The following is a 21724-nucleotide window of genomic DNA, read 5'->3' as shown; positions in this document are numbered from 1 at the left end:
GGGGCCAGGCGGGAAGCTGGTCACAAAGTTGGAGGGCCATTAGGGAAATAACTCTATTTTTTGGCCTGAAATCCCAAATCCTTCTGGTCGATTCATATAGATTAAAGTTGCTTTTACGTCTATCAAGTAAACTTTTTCAGATTGTATAAAACTACTAACACTCTTATAGAATTAAGAGCCCAAACCCAAACATTTGTACAACAAGCAAACCCAAACATTTTGTACAACAAGCACAAGGTAGTTCATTTTTTTGTTTATTTTTCCAACTCATTATTATTCAAACCCATTAGTACTAGTTACATGTAATCAATTTAGTTTAGTTTGTATACTCTAAGATTTAGTTTAGTTTGTATAGTTCAAGGCTGGTTGTTATAGATTTGAAGTTCTAACACTATCTTCAATAATGATTTTTAAGCGACTAGTGTTTTTTTCTTATGAAAGGTTGCAGTAGCGTACGGTTCTTGGTTACTAAGTACTCTTATATATTCATACCATGATCCAAGTTCTCACTCACGCCTCCGAGATGAAGTATAATTTAATTACAACATAATCAAACTCATCTAGGGAAAAGTAAAAAAATGCAAATCTAAGACTAAAAAACATTTAACAACACATTTATTAATTTCACAAACACACTAAACATTTTCAACTAAAACACTAGTTTTATTCACTTGTAGACTTATTAGTTCATCACAACCATTTATTCTTTAACACTTAACATGCAACAGACTTCTCATATATAAGCCTATTACCCATACATAGTTCTTCAAACTCCCTGCCAAAACAAGAAAAAAGAAAAGAGAGAAAAAGAAGAATCAATAGCAAAATTTAAGCATTTCTAATCGACCACAATTAGGTTTTAAGCTCCAAAATGGAAGTAGATAAGTAAGAAAATATGACGAACCAAGATACGTTTCTTTAAAACTGCAACTAGCTCCTCAATATCGACCTTGGTTTGTTTGTACCCTTCGATCTTGTTCAACTCCTAAACAAACAAAAACTCAACAATGTTAACTTCAGAATAATTGACATCGATTTGAAACTCTCTTCAACCTTTTCACTCGGCCCCTTTTCATTCGGCCTAATATCGTACAAGTCTATGTGTCGATTTAAGAATTACACAAAAATGAAACTGGACATACCTCAATCCATAATGCCAACTTTGGCCTTCCTGTGGTGATATCATATTGCTTCACATCTAATAAGAGAGGATGGAACCTTTCGATGAATGGAGCATAAGCTATATCCACCTGAAGGTCAAAAGGAAGCGATTAATGATGTTAAGAACAAGGTAGTCTAAGAACTCTAGAGAAGGGAAACGGTTAGTGTGAAGGAATAGCCTAAAGATGTGTAAGGAAACAGCTAAAGAAATGACTTAGATACAAGATCAATAATGACTTGGTAAAATGCATTCCCCGTTTTCGAATTGTATGGGCTCCATCGTCACCATTGTATCCGGTTTCAAAATCAATTCTCTCAGATCTCATCAGGGTCTCTGAAGCTGTCTTCTCAGCATATAGAACTTATCTTTGATTAGTTCTTTATGGGCTTTTGCAAATGATGCTTTGTGGACAAACCATTTAAAACCCAATTGAGGCCTAACTTAAACGTATATATCCGAACAAACTACCATTTGTCTTTTCCCCGACAGATATTCATCATTTAACAAAATTCTAGTTTTCAGTTAAGGACAGCATAATTAACATTACAGACAGATAGAAGATAAACTATAATCTTCATGAATATAGTCAGAAGAAAATAATATCTTACCAGACTGAATTGCCCGAGGAAGAAAGGCCCGTCGTCAAACTTTGAAAGTGCTGTTTCTAAGTGATCTAACACTGACCCTGATACAAGTTATAGATGAGCATTGAAAGTTAACATACATATACTGTAAGTTCCCCGTCAATATTCAAATCAAATCTTTGGAGATGGAGGTTTCGAGCTTACCAACATCAGCATCTCCCTTGGCGAAACCAAGCACGGTTCTGTTAAAGGTGTCTGTGTAGGATAGTAATTCCTCTGCAAACTCTCTCTTTGCTGGATCCTACAGTTTTTCATCGTTTTATTCAAAATCAATATCTTGCAGCTAAAATTATATTTAATCAAATAAAAAACACGAAAAGATCTCAGCAACTTACATCGGGGAGAAGTTTAGGGCCTTCGAAGTTGCTATCAAGATACTTAACCAAATCAAGACTCTCCCCTTTCACTTCATTTTTGTGTTCAAGTGCAGGTACCTAACAACACAAGCAAATCTCTTAATCAACTAAAAAAACATCTCTGTATTGAAATTAAACTAATCAATTCTCATTTGAGTCTATGTAGTTGGTATTCCTGATGTAGTTCGATAGTTCTCCGAGATATCGTGCCCCACCCGTCCTTGCCAATGTTAGCCATACGTGTATATATATGTGGTTCTTTTTAGCAAAAGAAGTGAATTGAGTTGATAAGAAAATCACCTTATTTGGAGGGTAAACTTTCTCCTTGTACCAATCAGGTCTACTTTGTAGATCGATCGGTACCAATTCGATTTTGTCCTGCAATCCCTGTTCCACCACAAATTATAGATAAGAGGGTAGCTGATTTAGAATTTATGAATCATGTACCTAGTTATACAAACCCTAGATGGCTAGATTGTACTCATAAGTGTTTCATAGAAACATTAGAGAGAGAGAGAGAGAGAAAAAAAATCTAACAACCAATTACAAACCTTAACATTCCTAGCAATCCAAACTCTCTGTGCATATGGGCATATATAAGATATGTACAACCTTCAACAATGAAAAAAAAAACAAGTTTAAAGAGAGGGAGAGAGAGAAATTGCAGAGTGAAAATGAATGAAACCTGGTTGTTCCATCAAAAATAGGTGGTGGTTGAGAAGTAGAATCAAGTGAAGGTGGAAGATTCTCCTGAACAGTAGTCCTGAAGAAGAAGGATTAAAAAGTGAAATAAGGGTTTATTAACAAAAGGATAAAAAAAAGCAGAATTATCTACAATTCTAAGAAAAATCTTGAGTACCCATGAAAGAAATAAGACTCATAAAACCTAGATTTAACAAATACCCATAACATAAAAATAACAAAATCATGAAAATTCTTACACTGCCGCCATTAGTGTGAATGAAGCTCTGGTTTTTTCCTTGGTGAAAAGAGATAAATGATATGAAACTAAAGATTGGTTTCTCCTGGAATTATTTATAGTACTAATTTTGCGGGGAACATTCAAGATGGAATTGTGATGATTACTTGAAGATGTCACGAATGACGAAATTTGGGTTCCTGTTAAAGCGTTCATATTTTCCTACTAGTGATGGTACCTACTACTACCAAATGTGTAAATTTATCTTTTAATCCTCAATGTAACTGTACGTACTGCTGTATCAAACCCTAAAGACGACTATATACAAAATGACTTTCTTTCTTTTCTTTTTTCCGGAAATAACAAGATTACATTGATGAAATTTATTCATAGCTGTCATTAACTATTTTAGTACGACCGTAAAGGCATTACAAACTACTCAATAAGTCATTATATTATACTTTTAGCAACTCAAGTTCAATAACTCATTATTTCAACAACAAAAAAAATTCAATAACTCATAGATAGCACAAATTGGACATAAGACTTCCGAAATTTGGAGTAGATGCACTACCATATAGGTTAGCAGTTGTTGGCTATTCATTCTTTGGAAACTCAAAAAAATAATGTGTCCAAGATCGTTATAGTTAACAAATTAGAAAACCATCTACCGTGTACAACCAGATTGATTTGTGTCTGCAATTTTGTGACCGTTTATGGTTGTTGTGATATTTTAGAGCCAATTTTTAACCAAGTCTTCACTATATCTTTGTCACTCTTGATAATTGTGAAAAATATTATATTAGTATATTATTACATCTAGAGAAAATAATATGTTGATGTTCAAAAAAATATTTTTAATTATGCGTTTTCTATTGAGTGGAAAGTGACAAGTTCCTATATAAAAAGCAATAGACTGGAAAAGAGAGTTTGATAGAATTGGGGTCATGGAAGAACTACCACTAACAGATTCAACCAAGAAATTTACATTAGGCCACGACTTTGGAGAATAAAGAAAATTTTCCGGAGAATAAAGTCTAAGGGAGCATATTTACTTTTAACCCAAAAATATACGAAGTTGTATCTTACCCCCTAGTCTTCATCTTCATATTCCATTAAGTTTATCTTCTTCTTCTTCTCTCTAAAAACCCTAATCCAAGAAACTCAATAATAGTACTACAAATCAAAATTCCTAATAAATCAAGAGAAGAAGATTGAGGGATTAGGGTTACAAATTGAGTTTTAGAAGTAATATTCATACAAATCCAATTAGTTTGAAACCTACAAAGTAATGTTATATCAAAATTGGGTGAGTTGATTGACAATGATTTAGTATCCATTCCAACACGAATTTGATGGAAGAAGAACCCCGTTGGTCTTTAAATTCCTCAATCTTCTTCTCTTGATTTATTCGGGATTCTGATTTGTAGTACTACTATTAGGTTTTTTGGATTAGGGTTTTTGGAGAGAAGAAGAAGAAGATAAACTTAGTGGAAGATGAAGATTAGGGGGGAAGATACAACTTTATAAATTTTCGGTCTAAAATGTAAATATGCTCCTTTAATATTTATTCCCCGGAGAATTTTCTTTATTCCCCAAAGCCGCGACCTTTACATTAAGGGATAAAGAGTCCCAATTAAATTTTCGCACCGAACCTCAAATTCTCAGTCACACCAAAATGAAGTACTATTTTATTAACAACGTAATCAAACTTATCGTTCAACCAGGAAAACGTAAAGGTGCGATTCTAAGACTAAAAATTTTGTAACTACAACGGTACAACTCTTTTATTGAATTCACAAACACACTAAACATTTTCAACTAAAACACTAGTTTTTATTCACTTGTAGACGTATTAGTTCATCACAACCATTTTGATGAATGGATGGGGGTACATAGTGCTTCAGAGTTCAGACTCCCTGCCAAAACAAGAAAAAAGAGAAGAGAAAAAAAAAAGAATCATTAGCAAAATCTAAGCATTTCTAATCAACCACAATTAGGTTTTGAGCTCGAATACGGAAGTCGATTGGTAAGAAAATATGACGAACCAAGATACGTTTCTTCAAAGCTGCAACTCGCTTCTTAGTATCGACCTTGGTTTGTTTGTACCCTTCGATCTTGTTCAACTCCTACACAAACAAAACTCAACAATGTCATCTTCATAATAATATCAATATCGATTCAAACTCCCGTCAACCTTTCACTCGGGGCGAATATCGTAGAAGTCTTAGTGTGGATTCAAGAATTACACAAAGACGAAATTGAGTGTACCTCGATCCATAATGCCAACTTTGGCCTGCTTGTGGTGATATCATATTGCTTCACATCTAATAGGAGAGGATGGAACCTTTCGATGAATGGAGCATAAGCTATATCCACCTGGAGGTTAAACGAAAGTGATTGAACGTTAACAACCAAGCACTCTAAGAACTCTAGAAAAGGGAAATGGTTCAAGAGTGTGAAGGAATATTATCAGAAGAAAATGATATCTTACCAGACTGAATTGACCAAGGAAGAAAGGCCCATCATCGAACTTCGAAAGTGCTGTTTCTAAGTGATCTAACACAGACCCTGAGACAGGTAATATCAATGAGCATGCGAAGTTAAAATACATATATATTGTAAGTTCCCCTTCAAATCTTTGGAGATGGAAGTTTCGAGCTTACCAACATCAGCATCTCCCTTGACGAAACTAAGCACAGTTCCATTAAAGGTGTTCGTGTAGGATAATAATTCCTCAGCAAACTCTTTCTTTGCCGGGTCCTACAGTTTTTCATCATTTTCTCTAAAATCAAAATCTTGAAGCTAAAAGGATATTTAATCAAATGATCAAGAACACGAAAAGAATCTCAGCAACTTACATCGGGGAGAAGTTTAGGGCCTTTGAAGTTGCTATCAAGATACTTAACCAAATCAAGACTCTCCCCTTTCACTTCATTATTGTGTTCAAGTGCAGGTACCTAACAAACAAGCAAATCTCTTAATCAACTAAAAAAACATCTCTATATTGAAATTAAACTAATCAAATCTCCAAAATGTTGCAAGATTAACACCCTAAATTCTCGTTTGAATCTATGTAGTTGGTATTCCTAATGTAGTCCGATAGTTCTCCGAAATATCGTGTACCCGTCCTTGCCAATGTTACCCACATATACATATATAGTTCTTTTTAACAGAACAAGTGAATTGAGTTGATAAGAAAATCACCTTATTTGGAGGGTAAACTTTCTTCTTGTACCAATCAGGTCTACTTTGTAGATCAATGGGTACCAATTTGATTTTGTCTTGCAATCCCTGTTCCATCATAAAATATAGATAAGAGGGTAACAATTTAGAATTCATGAATCATACAAACCCTAAATTGCAGTCATAAGTGTTTCATAGAAACTTGAGAGAGAAAGAGAGAAGATCTAATAACTAAGTACAAACCTTAACATTCCTAGCAATCCAAACCCTCTGTGCATTTGGGGATATATAAGATATGTACAACCTGGTTGTTCCATCAAAAATAGGTGGTGGTTGAGAAGTAGAATCAAGTGAAGGTGGAAGATTCTCTTGAATATTAGTCCTGAAGAAGAAGAAGAAGATTAAGAAGTTAAATAAGGATTTTTATTAAAACAAACTGATTTAACAAATACCCATAAGATAAAATTAAAAAAAAAATCATGAAATTGGAAAAAGAAGTTTAAGGAATTCATACATTGCAGCCATTAATGTAAATGAAGCTCTGTTTTTTTTTTTTTTTTTGGTGAAAGAAGATAAACGATATGAAAGTAAAGATTGCTTTGTCCAAGGGAGCTTATTTATACTAATTTTACAAGTAAGATTCAAAAAGGGTTTTGTGATGATTTCTTGAAGATGTCAGGAATGACGAAATTTAGATTCTTCTATTAAAGCATTCATTTTTTTTGTTAAGTAACATGATTATATTCTTGTCTTTGAAATGATACCTCAAAAAGGTACGGTTATCAAATTAAAAAAATAAATAACGAGATTGATTTGTGTCACTCTTATCTTTTCAACAGAAAATAAAAATAAAAATAAATCCTCTCTGTATGTTCGTGAGGTATGCACATAGCAAAGAAGCATAGTCCATATATTAGTTCAAAAGAGTAGGTGGAAGTTTTTCTTGGTAAAATCCTCTTTGAGGAGACATCTCCATTGGGGTAGAAAAATTGGAAGATTAGTGAGATGTTTTTTCTTTGTTTGTAAATCAAACATTATATTAACAAATTAAATAAACTTCCCAACACAAGACAAACTAAACCTACAACATGAAATAAGAGCTTACAAATGAATACATTAAGGTGGTGTAGACACCAGTTCATCCTCCAATATAGTCTATAAGAACCACAATTAGCCAAACATGGACTGTGATAGATACATGGAAAATTGACAACACATAAAACAGAGAAGAATACTCCAAAATATCATGTGTTTGTTAACATTGTTCTCGTACTATATTATTACATCTAGAGAGGGCAATTTTTTTTTTTTTGTTGAATTGAGAGCCCAATTTTTTTATTTCAAAAAAGTTTTTTTTTTTTAATTATAGTTCTTTTATTGAGTGGAAAGTGACAAAAAAAAAGTATCTATTATGCTTAATAAAACAGGAAAATCGGTCATAGGAGGCATAAGTCCACTGTTTATTTATTTTCTCAGTTTAAATTTAACCATTAGAATTTTGTATGTTTGAGTAATTAAGTATATAAATAGAGAATATTAGAGTCATTTCATCACTTTGAGTTTGGATTTTTGTACTTCCATCCAAACTACCAAATATCATCCCATTTCTCTCCAAAATCTCCTAAGAAAGGATCCTACTTCTCCCTGAGAATCTCCTCCCATGTTTTCTTGACTTCTCTGGAGTATTTTTTTTTTCTACTTGCTAGTATCGGAGCCTATTTTGGCTCGACCCGACTCGTCAAACTCAGAAACAGAATGCACCATTAGAAGTATTCGAGTGTATAGAAGATCTATTCGCCTCAATCAAGAACTAATAATATTTACGAAGGTTCGTCCGCTTTCAGAATATAGAAGTACCATCTTAACATTCTGAAAGGATAGTCGTTATATCTCGAAGGCATACACCCTAACGTTTGGAACTGTTACGGGGGTGTAAAATGTCTTAAGGAAAGAGAATTGATTCTCGCCTCGACTCCATTATCCTTTGTCTATCTCGGTTAATCCGAAAGAAGGAATTACTGATAAAGTCGGTATTCGCTTATCGTTTATCTCTCTATAACTTAGAGAAAGGGAGTTCTTTACTTCAACCCGGACTCTGTCTTAATCAAGACAAGATAGAGATAACTCAAACAATAACCAGAAGAACAACAATCTTAAGACATTTTATAACGATTATTTCTCTGGTTATAAGATTTTGTTCTGGTTTATTTTCTGTGTGTTTCAGAAAAATGGCAAGAACAAGAATAACCCTACGGGTTCTTCAGCCTAACACCACATAGTGGAAGAATCTGAGAAGTTCAAGGGAACTGACTTCACCCTGAAGCGCAAGCATCCGTCTCAAAACGGAGGCAAGCCGAAGAAAAAGAAAAAATTCGGCGAATGTTACAACTGTGTAAAGTGGTGCCACCTATCCAAATATTGTCGCTCCACATATGGCAATCGAGATGAAAATGTTAAGAACCAAGCTTCATTAGTAAAGGACAACGAAAATCAGAATCACTGTCTTATGACTACTGAATTCGAAAAAGTGTTTGAGAAACTTCAGGAGATGAACCTCTGTGAAGTGGCATATGAAGTTAACCTGGTTAACAACCAGAGAGAATGGTGGGTCGACACCGGGACAAGTCGTCACATTTGTAGTGACAGAAGGCTATTCTCTTCCTATACGGAGATAACCGAAAGAGAGACCTTATTTAAGGAAAATGGATCGACCACCCAAGTCAAGGGTAAGGGGAATATCATGCTAAAATTCACTTCAGATATAGAAGTGACTTTGACCGGTGTACTCCATGCTACAGACATTCGAAAGAACTTGATTTATGGTTACCTTTTAAGTGAGAACGAGTTCAGGATAATCTTTCTGTCAGTTATCGTTATCCTATTTAAGAATATGATGTATATTGGGAAGGGTTATTTATGTGGGGGGTTATTTAAATTAAATGTTACACATGTAATGCCGACGGCACCTATTATTAATGAAATTAATAATTAGCGTATATTGTCGAGTCCTCCAATATTTGTCACGAAAGACTAGGACATGTGAATAATAAGTCATTAAAGAAATTAATGAACTTTGAGTTAATTCTGAAACTCGAAATTGACTCAAGACGAACATGTCAAACACGTGCACAGTAAAAAATGACTAAGAAATTGTTCAAGTCTTTAGACTTAATTCACAGTGAACTCTGTAGCTTAAAGACGATTCAAACATGAGGTGGCAAAAGATATCTGATTGGGAAGTTGGGAAGTATTCTAGTATATCTAGAAACTCTTCTAAGAAACAGTATCTGATCGGGAAGTATTCTAATATATCTAGAAAAAGGAAGAGAAAAGTATCTGAGTGTCTAGACGACCTATTCGCCTCAATCAAGAGCTCATAATATTCACGAAGGTTCGTCCGCTTTTAGAATATAGAAGTACCATCATAAAATTCTGAAAAGGATAGTCCTTGTATCCCGAAGGCATACACCCTAACGTTTGGTACTGTTATGGGGTGTAAAATGTCTTAAGGAAAGAGAATTGATTCTCGCCTCGACTCCATAATCCTTTATCTATCTCGGTCAACCCGAAAGAAGGAATTACTGATAAAATCGATATTCACTTATCGTTTATCTCTCTATAACTTAGATAAAGGAAGTTCTCTACTTCAACCTAGACTCTGTCTTAATCAAGACAAGACAAAGATAAAAGTGAACTCAAACAATAACCAGAGGAACGAAACTATCTTACTACAAAATTGTTGGGCTTTGTGATTGACTACCAGTTCTTTTTCTCAATTTCATCTCTATTTTCTCAACTTCATTGTTATTGTTTGTGATTTTCAAGATCAAAATTGATACGTTGGATTTTGTTCTATCAATTTTACTTCCACCTTCTTCCCCAGTAACCAAGAAATTCATAAAATTGAGTGGAAATAGTCAAATCCCCATTAAGGATAAGGTTCTCTATAGGCACCTGCTTTTTTTTGGTTTTTGGATTTTCGCCAGTGTCATTGACTCCAGTCAATCCAGTTTGTTTGAAAACAGCTATAGCCGTAAGAATATTAACGGACTCGAACTAGTCTAAGAGCAACTCCAATGTGGGGGGGCTGGGGCTCCCAAATTCAAAATTTGGGAGCCCCAGCCCCAGCCCACATGCTCCAACCCGGGAGCCCCGGGGCTGGGCTCCCGGTGGGGCTGGGAGCCCCATGCTCCCTAGCTCCCAAATGGGAGCCCGGGCTGGGGGCTCCCAGCCCCTAAAATATGGCCGTTGGAGAACGGCCATATTTGGGGTGGATCCCCCAAAAAGGGGATCCACCCCACTTTATTTTATTTTTTTTTAATTTTTTTAATTTTATTTTTAAACTAATTTTTTTTCTAATATTCTTATTATTTTAAATACTACTTTTTTAAGTATTTTTCTCTAATTTTTATTTTTTTTATTTTTTTGTGTTTATCTTTTTGAAATTATCTCTCTCGAATAATATCACATTTTAATACATAGTCGAAATCTAATAATTCATAGTCGAAATTTAAAATCAAAATTTCACACACATACTTCGCACACGTATAATATATTGATTTGGGAGCCTCGTTTGGGAGCCCGACGTTGGAATTGAGAAAAGCCCCGGGGCTCCCAAAATTCAGGGGCTCCCAAAATTGGGAGCCCGAGCCCCACATTGGAGTTGCCCTAAGTCTCTGACTGATTTGAGTCTGACTACTCGAATTTTTCAGATTTGAGAAAATCGAATAGTACTTGCAAATCACTCTATGTCAATCAATCTAAAATCGATGATAAACATATTTTTAAAGATTTAACCACTTCATTTAAACAAGTGATCACAAGTTAACTCATAAAAAAGAAATTTTTAGATCTGTATTTAATAAGAAATGAAAATGTTTTGAAATCTATCTTTTGTCTCTTTGTTCATTGAGGGAATTGTAGAATTCATCCAAAGAACACAAATCGATCTAAGGGTTTTGATAAAGATTTTGAAAAAAAAAATCGAAATGAATATAGAAAGAAAGATGAAGAGGAAGAAAAATTCAAGTAAAGGCGGAGGACGCCAACATAAAAAAAGAAGGGGTGAAATGCTAGATAACCCAACATTTTCAATCCACTAAGTAGACAAGTATAGCTAGACCACAAAATGAACGGTTCAGATTCTATCCAAGTTTTCATTTTCTAATTGTTGTCCAGCTATACTTGTTCACTTAGTGGGTCGGAAATGTTGAGTTATATAGTATTTCTGATGTAGGTATATACCAAGTGTAGGTATATACCAAGAAACAAATGATCTTTAGGTCAATATCACTCTTCCAACAAAAAAAAAAAAAGAGGTCAAGTACCACTCTCTTTCCAAAGTGTGTCAATGGTGACAAATTTCACATCAAGCAAATCAAATTTCAATCAAGTAAATCAAACAACAAATAGTTTTTACTCAAAAGTTGGATTTGTCACATCTAACCATCTACAAAATGGGGTGGGGGAGTTTTTGAGTTTTGTACCCTTTTCAGCCAGACCAAGTGGGTACGAGGGCAAAAAACTTCATCAACTTTGCTTAGCAAGCCAACAACCCTTGGTTGGAGTGGTAAGAGGTATTATCTTCCACCCTAGAGGTCAAGGGTTCGAGGCACACGCTTAACCATTCAAAAAAAACTTTGCTCAGCAAGCATCAGTCACTTCCTGGTTGATCACTGAGACACCCATAAATAATGGCCTTTCAAATAGTTATTATTTAAAAGAAACTGTAACTGAAGACTATAGCTCATAAATTTTAGGGAATTAATGTAATTTTTCAGGTTTTAACTCAACATGAATTTTGATTCAAATACCTAAAAACAGAAACAGGAAGGAAAGAACAAATAATCAAGACGATAACAAAAAGGATCCTGCTATCGGATGGAACAGAAAACAGCTCTACTGCAATAAGAGAATCGGACTTGGGGTTTTGTTTCCTGCATAAAATTAGTCATCAAGAAATCCAAAATAAAGGCGATATACAAGAGAGTAAAGATCAAAAATGGTTTAACAAAGAGCAATTTTGGAGTTTCATTTGCCAGTTACTAGGCAATTTTTACAAAGATAGATAGATTCTCTCCTTCCTAAAGCAATATCCTAGATTACTTACTCTCACTCTACTATTTCTAGTTTAGAGAGCAAGTACCAAAGAAACATGCCGGATAACCTAAGTATTGAATAAAGAATTTAAGATTTCATGTTTGATACATTTGGTAAAAATGGCAGAAAGAGATGGAGGAGATCATAGAACCTCTTTCGATTAGGAGTTTGCTTCCAATGGAACCCCTGTGCCTCCTTTGATAGAAACCGTAGGACCATGCCAAGAAGAACCCTTGCTAATCAGGTGATGGTCTATGAACAAAACTATAACTGTGATATCATCGTGAAAATGTCTTCTCACTCCTCGATCAATCTTTTTTAAGTCTGAGTATCTCATTTCTCTTTTCTTTGCTGCTTCCCGAAGAGCAGCCTTGATAAGTCGTCTTGCAATTCCCTGCATGAACGAGAAAAGTGGATAGATATGAGTCTCGATTGACTCGAGTAAGATTCTAGAGTAGTTTTATATCTGATTTGTGTCTGCCTTGGATGAATTGGCTGATTCAGGCCGATTTTGGGACCAATTGAATCAGACACAAAACAAGTTTGAATTAAGACCCCCATTGTCTGCAATAACTTAAAATGGCTGTTGTGCCGCTGACCAAAACAATTCAGACTCAGATGGCTCAAATTCAGACAAGTCAAACTCAGGCAAGTTACTACCATAGTCTAAAAATAAACATATTACTCGATTTTTCTTTGTTTGTGTCGTCATCTATAATGGAAACCATCAAGTGGAATTGAAGTAGGACACAGTCCGGTCAATCGAATTGAGCATTTTAGTTATTTTCTCTTCAGAGCAAAAAAGGATCTTTAGAAATCGAAACATGAAGTAAAACTAAGAGATTGAAACCTTACATTACGGGGATAATGGTGGACGATGTCGACCGCCTCCTGATTGCTGAGGTGCTCCCATAGACCGTCCGATGCAAATATAAGAAATTCATCTTGAGGGTAAATTTTCTGAACTAATATTGAAGGTTCAGCATTAAGAATGGGCTTGTGAAACGGTTCCGGCAGTCTAAACTTTGCTAATAGAGGTTCTCTATTGAACTCTGATCTCTTTAGATATGCATCTCCAATGGATCTCGATATCTGTAAGAATATGGCATTTGAAGCATTAACATTATTGCAATACAGAAAACATGCTACTATTCAACTGTTGGTTAGTTCTTCCTCTATACCGTTTTCATTGGAAAATGACCAAAATACCCTCATAAAAAGAACAAAAACGAAGTGTATAAGATATTGATGCCGAACCAGAGAAGACGGATAGAGTGAAAAATTTCATAACACAAATTTGTACAGACTAACTTCAAACCGAAATTTTGTAAGCCAAAATTCCCAACCAGATAATTTATAGAAATGGAATGTATATCAAATGTTAAAGGAGATCACCTGTATAATACCCTTAACGCGCCAAACTTTATGCTTTAAAACCACGATCTGTGAATCATCGGGATGCGAAGAACGCAATTCCTCTCTCACAGACTCGAAACTTGCATTATGTTCTGTTGATAACTGAACAGCAGTAACCTCTCTGAGGGCTCTCTCTGCTTTCCCTAAAACTACACGAGAGTCTCCAGCATTAGCGATATATAATGTTCCATTACAAATTATTCCGACCAAACAACATGTCCCTACTGATGCGATTTGCGGCTTAATGAGCCATTGCTCTCTTACAAGTGAAAGAAATTCCTCTTCTGTTGCTGCAAATGCTTTCCGGATTGTATTGGCTGACATCCCCTGTTGCTCTGATGTGAATCCTACAGCATGATATATTTTAAATCAGTAAAGAGATGAAAATACAATTCAAGAACTTGATCTCACGAGCACCGTGAAAAGAGGAAACCAAAAGTAAACTAAACTTTGCTATAAGCTTTCCAACATACACCTATATTCCTTCCTAACTCATTTGTCTTATGGAAAAGCTTTTCAATGTTCATCTCTTTCATTTGAAATATAGTAAGCCTTGAAAAACGGAAAATTATCGTGTGATTCGATTCAAATTTCTTGTCAAAGTTTAGGGTGAAAATACATTTCCTAACAAATAATCTCTAGAAGTAAGTGGAGTAAGTCTTCTTGGTCTAGAAACCAAAACTTGAAATGCTTCATACAACAAATTTGTTACCACAATAGGCTTGCCTCTACATCTCTTAAAATGAACTCTATCAAGTAAGAATCTATAACCTATACGATATGACCACATTGTCCTTTAACAAATCATGCAAAAACAAACGATTAAACTTATATAGCAATATCTATCAAAGATCAGAACCTAAGAAACAAAAAAAAGGCTTAATTTAATAACATTGAAGTGAAGAAAGAACATACTCTTTAGATTGTTGAGCAAATGATCATTTACAAAACGAGAAGCCTCTGGTCCTCCATGCCCATCATAGACCCCAACGAATGTTCCTTGAGGACCCGACTCAAACGAACTCAAAGGGCCTGATTCAAGTTGGCTTTGATCTTCTAATAAATTATTCGCTTGAACTACTGCCATGGAAAATTCTCCATTGACATGTTGTCCTAAATCTTTGTACCACAATAATCCCTCAACACGGCCACTCTCATCTTTACTTCGTCTAGAACCGTCTTCGCCTTCCACGGAAGGTTTCCAACAAGGGTAAACAATTTTCATCAATCCAGATGATATCATACCCACATTTCTATCTTACCCAAACAATCTATATGCTCAGTAAATCAAGATCCAATACAAACCCAAATCAATTTCAGTATCCCACGATCAAACCTAACCATCACCACCAAAATTTCCATAGTTATATATATGAATACCATTTGGGAAACCAAACACAATTAACATACAGATCTTCAATAAAAAAACAAAATGGGTATGGGCAAAAATTGCAGTGCATGAACAGTCAGGGGTATCTGTTGACAGAAAAGCAATGATCTTTAATATAGTTCAGAGAATTTAAAGGGATGTTTGTTTAGCATACCTTGAATCTAACTCTGATTGTCAGGATTACGTCAGTCCTCCATGCTTTTGTGATTGATCTATCAGGGACAAGAGTTAGCAACAAAATCCCATATAAGATTTTAACCTTGAAGACAATTTCTGAGATCAAATTAGAGATGAGGAAACCGATAAGAATGATAAAAGATCGAGATAGATCTCTCTATCTATGAGAAGAATAGAGAAATGGGTCTTCCTTGTTCTTTCTTAAAGAGAAAGAGAGAGAAAGAAAAGAGATTTACACAAACAAAAAAAAGTCTGAATTTTTTTTTCTTTTTCTTCTTCTTCTTCTCTTCTCTTTCATGGAAGCTTAATACCCTCTCTTTTTTTTTTTTTTTTGTAATTTTCTAATGGGTTTCTTCTCTCTTTTTGCTCCTCTCTTTTGTAGGAGAGGGTTTTCTTAAAATCATTGGTTGGGGTTTTGAGTTTTGACCTTGACAAGCAACAACCCACCTTTTCAGGCAGCTTTAGCTCTCTCCCCTCTTTCTCTCTCCTCTTTAACTCTGGTTTTAGGACCTCCTTCTTCTACAAATTTCTTTGCCAATGATTTATAAAATCCCCCACTTTTAGTTTTGGTTTTGAGAGTGAAAATTTCAATTTCTTCTCTCTCACTTGAGAAGAGTTTTTAAGACCCAGACAAAACTTTTTCTTACCTACTTTTAACAGCTTCAAATCCATGTTTACTTTCTGTAATTAGCTGCTTTTTGGTGTTTAATTACTCCATCACCGTTGATTTAATTGATCATTTCCTAATTTGAGAACTGATTTTTTCACCCAATTTCTTACTTGTAACACCTAATAGCATCTCCAACCTGGGGTTGTAAATTCAACCTCAGCCGGCCCTTAATTAACGGTCGATTGAAGGCCCCAACTGACCGTTGAAGAGGTCCCCAACGATCATGTTGGAATTGATCCTAGCCGTTGGATTTTTCGAATAGCTAGGATCTTCTCCAAATTATTATTTTTAAAAAAATTCTGATTATTTTTATTTTTTAAATCTAAAAATAACTTGCACGTTAATTATTAATTCTTGTTTAAAATCTAACAAAAACCCACACATTTTTTAAAATGTAACGTGTCGGTTTCTGAATAATTTTTCAACTTTTAGAAAAAAAAGATATTATTTCTAAAATAGTTCAAACAAGTGTTTCGTACATACACAAAATCACACACGTTCTTTACACGCCCACAAAAAATCTACACAGGCGTTTCTTACATACACATATTTGAGGCCTCAAGAGAGGCTGAGGTTGGAACTGAATTTTTTGGACTGAGTTGAGGGTAAAAATTTTGAGTGAGAAAGGGGTTTTTGAGGTCTAAAACACGCTGAGATTGGAACTGCCCTAATTTAGGTTTACATGTTGTAGCTTCTTTGTAACCGAGGGAAATATATTACTTAACAAGAAAACCAAAAAGAAAATTTGAACAAAACTAATAAAAAAAGTGTAAGAATGTTATCCTTACCTTCATAGTAATGGCTTTAGAGCATCTCCAATGCAACAGTCAAATTGAAAACTCAAAGTATCATCTAAGATTTTCTGAGGTTTATGTAAAAAACTCTCTCCAATGCAACACTCGAATCTCAAAATGATGTGGCATCATTTAATGTTGAGATCTATCAAGAACAAACTCAATATTTGAGATTTCTTTGAAGATCTCAATTAACAACTCAATATTAAAAGCAAATCTAACCATCTAGTAAATGATACCAAACTATTTTTAAGTTTTTAGAATGTTGCGTCGGAGATGTCTTTTGAATTGAAAATCTCAACATTAAGGGAGATTTGCTGTTTGGACCCCCTTTCCTATAATTGACTTGCTGTTTGGACTCCCTTTTTCCAGTGTTGCACTTTGGACTCCCTTTTGACGGAATATTCTGAAAATATTCTGTTTCTAAAGTTATACTTACAAAAATTCCCACTTTACCCTTACACATCAATATTGCAATTTGAAGTCCTTAATTTATTTAACTGTATCTTACTCAAGTAATTGGTCAAAAAAAATAATTTCTCTCCCTCACTTTCTCTCTCTAGCAGTCGGGTACAATATAAGTGTAATGAGAAGAAACCATCTCAATCTCATTACACTTATGGTGTGTTTGGATGGCGGAATCATGAATCCGCGGATTCATGAGTCCTTGGAATTCATGATTCCACGGATTCATGAATCCTAGTAATATTTTTTGGTTTGTGTGGCAACTAAGAATCCTATGATTTATTATTATTTGAGTATTTTTAAACGTCTTTAGAAAGAATATGATTTTTGAAAAAAATAATGATTTTGAAAATAAATAATGATTTTGTAGAAAGAAATATTTTTTTGTTGATTTTAAGTTTGAAATTTAGGTTCATTAATCCAAAATCCTATCAAATCCTAGGGGGTAGGGGGGATTTTGGTCCAATACAAATTTTGGAATTAGGAATCCTTAGGATTCAAGAGTCCTAGGATTCTTGGTAGCCAAACATACCAAGGATTCATGAATCCTACCAAATCCCACTTTTGATAGGAATCCTACTTAGGAATCCTGTAACCAAACACACCATTAATTTTCAAAATTCACCATGGAAGATACATCACAAGTCCCACTTATAATTCTTCAATTAAATCCCAGAAACCAATTCTTGATTCACTACCACCACCAACATCATTATTTCTTTCTCTCTCCTGTTAGTTTAGATGATAATGATGTTAAGATGGATGGTGAGGGGAAGACAATGATAACCTATTTTCTCTCACTAAAACCAGGAAGATGAGGTATCTCACTAGGTTTCGTTTGTTTTGTTCTCCAATAACTTTTAAGTGCTCTATCTTTATAACCATCTTCATATGGGTCATTCAAACCAGATTTAATTGAACGGAGAAACCAAATCCAGGTTTGATGAAGATCAAACCGGTTCCTACTTCATGATTAATGTTTACCCAAAAAGTTAGGTTCATACCTAGAGTTGTAATGGAAATTTGATTTTTTTTTTTTTGTTGAAATAATGGAAATTAGATTGATTTGGAAAATGGGTCCGGTCAGATTTTACATCTTCTACTAAATACACGATTTGTTGTTACCATAAGTCAATTTCCAGAAATCTAGTGGGAAAGCCAAAGAAATGGTGGGTTAAGCAAGTAAAGGGTAAAATAGTAATTTTTCATTTCATGTTGTTTAGAACTGTTATATTTAACAAAAAGGGAGTCCAAAGTGCAACTTTGGAAAAAGGGAGTCCAAACAGCAAGTCAATTATATGAAAGGGGACCCAAACTGCAAATCTCCCCAACATTAACATCTAGGAAAGAGAAACTCAATTGAGCCTTTACATATAAGACAATTTGAGTTCTTTTTGAGTTTTGCATTGGAGATGATCTTGAAGCGGTGACGTATGATCAAAAAAATTAATATTACTCCAGTCTACAGTATGCTAGTGTAGCGGTCTACTAAATTACAAACATCTCTCTATATGACTGGAAAATCTAGACTTTGATCTGCAATTATTCAGTCAAATCAATTAATGTTTTTGTAGTAAATGTTTTCTTTTAAAGGGTAATTTCAATTAAAAATATAAATTTTAAAATAACTTGAATTTTGGAACTCTTGGATGACTAATGATTCTTGGGCCTCAAGTCTAATCACTCTGTAAGAAGGTTGAGTTAAGAAAAAAAATTGGTGTAAAAATCTTATCAACTAGGATTTGGTCTCCCATTTTGTTGTGACACAATAACTGATTTATTGGAAAAGAGAGATTTTGGATGGTGAAATTGTGGGGTTTGATTGGGATGTAAAAAAGTAAAATATATTGAATGGTTGTGATTGCATTTGTCAACTTTAGTATGTTGACCTTGAAAATGATAGATGACAACTTATATGTAAATTATTGATTTTGGTGGAGATCTAGTAGATAACAAATTTGATGTGAGTTGAAATTTTGCCATTAAAGTTGAATGGTCTATGACAAAATTAACTATTTTAAGGGGAATAAATTTTGGTACAATTCAATCTTATCAACTCCTATACCATTTTGTACTAATCTAAAATACATTCAATATACATGAAAAAAAAAACGTAATTGCGAGCCATTGAATTTAAGAGACACTAGCATCTCGTAACTAAGTTATTATTTATTAGTTATAAGTATTGTTGATTCTCCAGTAAATGATTTATTACTTCACATATGTTGACGGGTGGACCACATTTCAATTATAAAAGTAGTACTCAATGATAAAATTTGAACTTTAAATTGGCAGAGTGTTTTCTCTTGTAATTTTATCATATGACTAAAATGCTTATTAGCTAACTACTCAGACCAACTAACTATTGGTGTACATGATGCTCTTTTGTATACATGTGCAAGCTACAAAACACTAACCCAAACAAGTCCCTATCATGTTGTAGACTCCATTACAACATCCAATAACATGTTGTCAATGTTATGAAGTGTGTTTTCCATTTTGAAACATAATGTTAAATATGTTATCATTACATTTTTAAAAGGGTTATTTCCCTAATGGCCCCCTACTTTGTGACCAGCTTCTCGCCTGGCCCCCTACTTTACGAAAAATACCCATATGGCCCCCTTCCGTTATAACACCGTCACTCTCTCTCCTCCATCATGTTTTCTCTCTCTGCCAAGTCACGCCACATCATCTGTTACGCCACCTCATCATCTTCCCCGGCATGGTCGCCGGCCGGCCAAATTTCCGGCCGGCGACCTTCAAAGTTTTTTCTCTCTCTAATTTTTTTTTTTTTATTCTCTCCTCCCTCTCTCTCTAAACTCCGGCGAAGGGAAACCCCTTCGCCGGAGTTCGATCTGTTCAAGAACAGATCGAGTCTGTTCAAGAACAGATCGAGTCTGTTCAAGAACAGATCGAGTCTGTTCAAGAACAGATCGAGTCTGTTCAAGAACAGATCGAGTCTGTTCAAGAACAGACTCGAACTCCGGCGAAGGGTTTCCCTTCGCCAGAGTTTAGAGAGAGAGTGAGAGGTGAGAAAAAAAAAAAAGGAATTTTTTTTTTTTAGAGAGAGAGAAAAAAAAAATTTGAAGGTCGCCGACCGGAAATTTGGCCGGCCGGCAACCCATGCCGGAGAAGATGATGAGGTGGCTTAAAAGATGATGTGGCGTGACTTGGCAGAGAGAGAAAACATGATGGAGGAGAGAGAGTGACGGTGTTATAACGGAAGGGGGCCATATGGGTATTTTTCGTAAAGTAGGGGGCCAGGCGGGAAGCTGGTCACAAAGTAGGGGGCCATTAGGGAAATAACCCTTTTTAAAATATCAAAGTTAAATACCCTAGTCATAGATATTATTTAGGGTTATTTCCCTAATGGCCCCCAACTTTGTGACCAGCTTCCCGCCTGGCCCCCTACTTTACGAGAAATACCCATATGGCCCCTTCCGTTATAACACCGTTACTCTCTCTCTCTTCCATTTCTTTTCTCTCTCCTCCAACATGTTTTCTCTCTCTGCCACCTCGTTAAAACAAGCCACATCATCGTCTTCACCAACAGGGTCGCCGGCCGGCCAAATTCCGGCCGGCGACCTTCAATCTTTTTTTCTCTCTCTTCTCTCTCTCTCTAAAAAAAAAATTTTTTTTTTGATTCTCTCCTCTCTCTCTCTCAACTCCGGCGAAGGGGGTTTCCCTTCGCCGGAGTAGGTCGAAATCGACCTAGTTCGACCTTGAACAGATCTGTTCAAGGTCGCGAAATGACCTTGAACAGATTGTTCAAGGTCGCGAAATGACCTTGAACAGATTGTTCAAGGTCGATTTCGACCTACTCCGACGAAGGGAAACCCCTTCGCCGGAGTTTAGAGAGAGAGAGAGAGAGAGGAAAGAATTTAAAAAAAAAAATTTTTTTATAGAGAGAGAGAGAAGAGAGAGAAAAAAAAACAAAAAGTTTGAAGGTCGCCGGCCGGCCTCCTCTCTCTCTCTCAACTCCGGCGAAGGGGGTTTCCCTTCGCCGGAGTAGGTCGAAATCGACCTAGTTCGACCTTGAACAGATCTGTTCAAGGTCGCGAAATGACCTTGAACAGATTGTTCAAGGTCGATTTCGACCTACTCCGGCGAAGGGAAACCCCTTCGCCGGAGTTTAGAGAGAGAGAGAGAGAGAGAGAGAGAGAGAGAGAGGAGAGAATCTAAAAAAAAAAATTTTTTTATAGAGAGAGAGAGAAGAGAGAGAAAAAAAAAACAAAAAGTTTGAAGGTCGCCGGCCGGAATTTGGCCGGCCGGCGATCCTGTCGGTGAAGACGATAATGTGGCTTGTTTTAAAGAGGTGGCAGAGAGAGAAAACATGCTGGAGGAGAGAGAAAAGAAATGGAAGAGAGAGAGTAACGGTGTTATAACGGAAGGGGGCCATATGGGTATTTCTCGTAAAGTAGGAGGTTAGGCGGGAAGCTGGTC

At 35.4% G+C, this 21724-nt stretch overlaps 3 protein-coding genes across 4 annotated transcripts; all 3 read right to left on the bottom strand.

Moving 5' to 3' along the window:
* Positions 1-593: 593 nt before the first annotated feature.
* Positions 594-3436, bottom strand: LOC147541671 (glutathione S-transferase L3-like). The gene is made up of 10 exons (XM_086633664.1): positions 3104-3436; positions 2848-2925; positions 2714-2774; positions 2463-2549; positions 2142-2240; positions 1951-2047; positions 1771-1847; positions 1143-1250; positions 905-985; positions 594-775 (listed from the first exon to the last, which is right to left on the bottom strand). Exons 1-10 carry the CDS (start codon positions 3295-3297, stop codon positions 767-769), a joined length of 891 nt encoding a protein of 296 aa, XP_086489790.1. The 5' UTR covers positions 3298-3436; the 3' UTR covers positions 594-766.
* A 1254-nt stretch (positions 3437-4690) lies between these two features.
* LOC147541670 (glutathione S-transferase L3-like) lies at positions 4691-6982 on the bottom strand. The gene is made up of 9 exons (XM_086634924.1): positions 6782-6982; positions 6511-6649; positions 6289-6375; positions 5943-6041; positions 5748-5844; positions 5576-5652; positions 5353-5460; positions 5130-5210; positions 4691-5000 (listed from the first exon to the last, which is right to left on the bottom strand). Exons 1-9 carry the CDS (start codon positions 6790-6792, stop codon positions 4992-4994), a joined length of 708 nt encoding a protein of 235 aa, XP_086491050.1. The 5' UTR covers positions 6793-6982; the 3' UTR covers positions 4691-4991.
* Positions 6983-11982: 5000 nt separating this feature from the next.
* On the bottom strand, positions 11983-16029 carry LOC147541669 (putative protein phosphatase 2C 38). Of its 2 annotated transcripts, XM_086633838.1 has the most exons (6): positions 15327-15977; positions 14698-15118; positions 13762-14129; positions 13222-13458; positions 12518-12760; positions 11983-12203 (listed from the first exon to the last, which is right to left on the bottom strand). In XM_086633838.1, the coding sequence occupies exons 2-5, from the start codon at positions 15023-15025 to the stop codon at positions 12527-12529; spliced, it is 1167 nt and encodes a 388-aa protein (XP_086489964.1). In that variant the 5' UTR covers positions 15026-15118; positions 15327-15977; the 3' UTR covers positions 11983-12203; positions 12518-12526. The 2 variants fall into 2 exon arrangements, with proteins under 2 accessions (XP_086489964.1, XP_086489965.1); XM_086633839.1 differs by lacking the exon at positions 11983-12203 and having other exon boundaries at positions 12257-12760; positions 15327-16029.
* Between the last annotated feature and the right edge of the window lie 5695 nt (positions 16030-21724).

Source organism: Eschscholzia californica, unplaced genomic scaffold, assembly GCF_041429995.1.
Source record: "Eschscholzia californica isolate CP2 unplaced genomic scaffold, dmEscCali1.0.p SCAF_4, whole genome shotgun sequence".
Classification (NCBI taxonomy): domain Eukaryota; kingdom Viridiplantae; phylum Streptophyta; class Magnoliopsida; order Ranunculales; family Papaveraceae; genus Eschscholzia; species Eschscholzia californica.
This window is presented reverse-complemented; position numbering and strand designations above follow the sequence as displayed.

Coding starts and splice junctions, on each gene's coding strand:
- LOC147541671 (XM_086633664.1), bottom strand. CDS start 3,297: ATGAACGCTTTAACAGGAACCCAAATTTCGTCATTCGTGACATCTTCA. Junction 2,241..2,462: donor AAGTTTACCCTCCAAATAAG/GTGATTTTCTTA, acceptor TTGTGTTGTTAG/GTACCTGCACTTGAACACAA. Junction 1,848..1,950: donor CAAGGGAGATGCTGATGTTG/GTAAGCTCGAAA, acceptor AACTTGTATCAG/GGTCAGTGTTAGATCACTTA.
- LOC147541670 (XM_086634924.1), bottom strand. Junction 6,042..6,288: donor AAGTTTACCCTCCAAATAAG/GTGATTTTCTTA, acceptor CTTGTTTGTTAG/GTACCTGCACTTGAACACAA. Junction 5,653..5,747: donor CAAGGGAGATGCTGATGTTG/GTAAGCTCGAAA, acceptor TACCTGTCTCAG/GGTCTGTGTTAGATCACTTA.
- LOC147541669 (XM_086633839.1), bottom strand. CDS start 15,025: ATGATATCATCTGGATTGATGAAAATTGTTTACCCTTGTTGGAAACCT. Junction 14,130..14,697: donor TTTGCTCAACAATCTAAAGA/GTATGTTCTTTC, acceptor ATCATGCTGTAG/GATTCACATCAGAGCAACAG. Junction 12,761..13,221: donor TCCACCATTATCCCCGTAAT/GTAAGGTTTCAA, acceptor TCGTTCATGCAG/GGAATTGCAAGACGACTTAT.